The sequence below is a fragment of the Mus pahari genome, chromosome 11 (genome assembly GCF_900095145.1).
Source record: "Mus pahari chromosome 11, PAHARI_EIJ_v1.1, whole genome shotgun sequence".
Lineage (NCBI taxonomy): Eukaryota > Metazoa > Chordata > Mammalia > Rodentia > Muridae > Mus > Mus pahari.
The window spans coordinates 74527226-74531805 of record NC_034600.1 but is presented as its reverse complement, the minus strand read 5'-3'; the positions used below and the strand labels follow the sequence as shown (position 1 = coordinate 74531805).

The window sequence follows — 4580 nt, the reverse complement described above, 5'->3', positions numbered from 1 at the left end:
ATATATATATAGAGAGAGAGAGAGAGGAGAAAATGAGAGAGAGAGAGAGAGAGAGAGGAGAGAGGAGAGAGAGAGTATAACTTCAATATCTTAATGTTGATGAACCATTTCCTACAAATCAATTAACCAAGATAAAAACCTTGAAGTCACCTCAACTGCCATGTGACTAAAAGATGAAGAACTAGAATCATCATCATCCCACCTTTTTATGAGTATTTTAATTTAATGGACTAAGATCACAGGATGATAAAATATTCCTATGAGTTTCTGGTGTTGGAGGTACTGTTTGTGAATATAATTGGATTCATTAAAACTAACCAGGCAGTTTATTAATCAGTAGGCTGGGTTGGCAGACAATGTGATGGAAACTATTTATGTACGACATGTTTAATATTTTATAGTCATATAAAATGCTGCTTCTCTGGCATGTAGTCAGATAAACTTGAAGCTAACAACAAGAACCGTGAACTGTTTTTCTGAAATTAACTTTTCACACACAACAACAGACATCTCATACCTCCATCAAGGGACTTCATCTTTGGAATATGGACAGTAATATCCCTCAAGGAAGCCACTGGGATAATTTGGATTTTAAAATTTACTTACTCATAAGTAAGTTAGCAGAAAAACATTGCGCAACACCTGTAATGAACTGGCTTAAAAACTAACTACACAGTGTCTGACTGAATTTCATTCATAGTTTGAATTTGAGTTTAAATATGTCCAACTATGTGGGATCTTTTCAAAGTGAAAATTATGTCAAAGAGTGACACATGTGTCACTTTCCTTTAACTTGACAGCAACATTCCCAAAGAGAAACACCTCAAAGGGTGTGTTCATATTCTATTCATAATGGGGAGGGGCGTTCTAGGGAAGTTGGAAATGTAAACATATTTTAGGCTGGCTCCAGTTGGCTTTTATAACTAGATGTACTGATCCACACAAAGAATACACAGTTTTGTAAACAAACTGCTAGAGGTAATTTCAAATTTAAAAGTAATGGTTTTCCTTTATGAAAGAGAACCTGCAAACATAAAAACAAAAACAAAAACAAAACAAAACAAAACTGTGCAGAACTCTTCAACAATTCCACATGCATGCCCGCCAGCAAAGAGTTACATTTTGGGGAGAGGCAATCCGCATTCAATTACATGCACAAAGTAAAATACGTGGAGAAGTTCATTTTCCACTCTTACAGTCCATTATGAAAGTGATATTATACTTAGAAAATATTTAACGAAACTTCCATTTGCCTTTTCCAACTAATACTTTTTGAATTTCATTTTCCCTCTCTGTGATGAACCACCAAATGTGAGGAAGAATTGATGATTTCTATTGTATTGCGAAAGATGTGTAGTAGCTGGTAACACTGTCATTTGATTGCACATGACTTTTATGACAATGCAAACATTAATGACATCTATAATGATTAGGTTTTACAAGTGTGCAAACACACACACACACACACACACACACACACACATACACACAAAGTTAACCCCTTTCCACAAGAATAGGGCAATTTCATTACAGCACCAACCTCATGCACTTGCTATAACTACCATTCAGTCAGGCACTATCATTTTCAGCCCACAATATAGCATAAAAGCCTCATGCCGAATACATGGAGTTTTTCTCATGCCCAGCAGCTGCTCTCTGGAGGCACACACAGGCACACAGTGGTGTCGACTCGTCTGTAAGAATCATGGCTAAAACTGAAACACTAGACTCAATAAAAGGAAAGGGAAGGAAAGAGAAAAGCACTCCTCCTTCATCTAAGGCATGCTTCTGAAAGAAATTTTACATTGATATAATGCAAGGGCTCCAAGAGTGTGCTCAAAGCGCTCCTGTAAAGTTGCCTGAATGTGAATAAAGGTGAAACTACAGAAGTGTTGGCAAAGGAATCACAGCGTTCCCTTAAGCCAAGCAGTGTAGCCTCTGGCGGTGCTTTTCCCACGCTCGCTTGTTATTAGTAAAATTACAGTCCTTCTATATTCCAACAACTAATTCCAAACATAGCCGTCTTCATTCAAGCCTTGGACCTTGTAACCCACAGGCCAGTACGGATACTGGGATACTGTTCAACATTAACAATGGATTCTGCTTGGCACAGAGAATCACTAAAGGAAGAGGCATCCCGTTTTGAAAGCAGCTATTCCATACGCGAGGACTCTTGCCCCTATTGGCCATACCTCCCATAGATCAGATCCCCCAAATCATGCACTGTTCTACGTTGGCAATTCAAAAGGAGTCATATCAAACAATCTTCCACTGGATTTCAGTAGCGTGGCTGGGGAGCCTTCTAATTACGTTGATACATGCTCACCAGCGGGCACATCAACTGAACTACCATCAGTGGAAGTGTGCAAAATGAGGTAACTCATGGGCAGGGGCAACACCTCCCCATTTTCATGGAAGTCAATGCAGAAAATTCTCAGCGTCTTACATATCAGTCACCACACAGTTCCTAAAAGTGAACTGTCCGTCATGCTTATCGGGCCTGATTTTTGCTTATTACATATCTCTTTTCTAAGCCAACATATTTGCTAGAGAACATTAGGCATGCATACATATACAGCCTTGGAGAGCTGAAGCATGGCAGATCAGTTCAAATGAGGGAAATACAAACCCCTTGCAAGCAAAGCCTCCCCCTCTATTATTCTCCTCTTCCACACCCTTCATTACCCCGGTGTTTACAGTGAAAACGCAACTTTGGGTATTTGAGAAATAAGTGGCTCCTTGTGGGAAATACAGAGATGCACACCCCCTAACCCCCCAAGTCTGTTTTCCGACCCCCACCCTCAGACCGTGGAGGTTGCACCTCCTTCCTAGAGACTTTACTCTGAACAGAGTGGCTCAACATGCTGAGTATCAATCGATGAAAACACATTACACACCAGAAGAAGAGGAAGGTCGGGTGGGGGGGAGAGCGAAACGCAGCTTTGCTTTCAGCCATTAATTACGAATCACCCAAATATCGCTACGCCTATCTCCCATGCACAAGCACCCTTGCCAAACCTGGCTATCAGGCAGCGCTTTCCAGAGCCTTGCTATCTATTGTCAGGACAGAGAAGCCCCCGGAAGCTTGTGAATCCCTCTGAAAATGCTTCCTCGGAAACGCTAAATATAGACCAAAGGGGTCTGGGTCTGGCGAGCAGCGGGAGACTGAAGAAACGGCCATGGACGCATATGACTAAGTCTTTCCATTTTGTTCTAGCCAAACATCGTAATGACATTGAACATAAGGGCAAAAGACTGGAAGGAAGTCTTCCCCGCCCCCACCCCGTCTTCTCCGGTATATTAGGGACGTCATGAATGCAACCGGGTTGCTCTGGAGGGTGGCGGGGAGCAGTCGGTGTTGCCCTATATACGCGTCCTCCGAGGTAGAGGGGTGGCAGGGAGGGGAGCACGCGGAGAAGCCACTTGGTAACCGCTCCAAGAAAGACACTGACCCCGGACCCCGTTGCGGGGAGAGCCGTCTTCCAAGAGGGGAGCCGGCAGGATCGCGGTCCTCCCCCGGGGCAGACAGCACCCCACTGCCGCCCGCCGCCACCCCTAGCCCCGCTGGAAGCGGAGGACCAACCCCCACAGGCGGTGAGCAAGAGGACGACGCCCGGAGGATGCGCCCGGCTCTAGCCGCTCAGCTAAGGCAACTCACCGAACGGCGCGGCGCCCGACTGCTTCCTGGCGAACATGCACCCGCCACCAAAGACAGCTCCTCAGTCGGGGGAAAGGCGTGCGCGCCGCCGCCCGGCTTCAGAGCAAGGTCCTGACCTTGCCCAGCTGCAGCATCCTCCGCTTTTGTTGTCGGAGCGCGGCCGCGGGACAAGTGATGCTGGCGGGGAGCAGGGGCGAGCGCGGCAGGCGAGAGGCGGCTCCCGACGCGAGTGCGCAGCGCCCGGCCCGGCCGCCCCTCCGAGCGCGGCGAGCGTAGCGCCCCCTGCCCGACTCGGCGGGCGCCGCGGGATGCTCGAGGTTCCACGGGGCTCCCCGAGCTCGGGCCGGGCTACCGAGCCGCCGCGCCCGCCGCTCCGCTCGGCCGGTTGCCGCCGCGGGCGCGAGCCTGGGCCGCCCTGGCGCCCGGCGCCGAGCGCTCTCGAGCTGCGCCCTGCGCGCCGCCCGCGCCACCTGTGTCGCCGCCGCCGCCGCCGCCGAGAGCGAGGCTCCTCCCGCCGCGCGCCGCAGCTCAGCCTCCGGCTCAGCCGCGGCGGCCGGCTCCGGAGCCTGGCTAGTGAGCGAACGAGCGTCCGCCCCGCCACCGAAACCTGCCCCGGGTGCGGAGCATGCCCAGTGCCGCCGAGAGAGCGCGGCGCCTCGCCACGCGAATTCCACTTCTGGTTTTCGCGGTGGCAGCAACAGCAGCAGAGATGGGAGGAGGCGGCGCAGGTTGGGAGAGGGCCGAGCATCCCCTGGAACCGACAGCTCCCGAGCTGGAGCCTACGTGGAGAGTTGATTCTGCGGGGCAGATGTTGGTCTGCAAAAGGGCAACGATTGAGGAGTTCTAGAGTAGCTCGTGAGTTAAGGAGAGCACCGGGCCAGCCATGCAAGCTAGTGGATGGGGGTGGATGTTCTTGTGGATT

The 4580-nt window shown here is 49.5% G+C and overlaps 1 protein-coding gene across 2 annotated transcripts in view; it reads right to left on the bottom strand.

Annotated features, from left to right (window-relative positions):
- Positions 1-4224, bottom strand: part of Ctnnd2 (catenin delta 2) — an 801097-nt gene extending 796873 nt beyond the window's left edge. Inside the window, exon 1 of one of the 2 annotated variants that reach the window (XM_021208296.2) lies at positions 3659-4224. In XM_021208296.2, coding sequence (XP_021063955.1) covers positions 3659-3695 — 37 coding nt within the window. In that variant the 5' untranslated portion in view covers positions 3696-4224. The remainder of the gene's footprint in view (positions 1-3658) is intronic. The other variant, XM_021208297.2, reaches the window with a different exon arrangement.
- Positions 4225-4580: the final 356 nt, after the last annotated feature.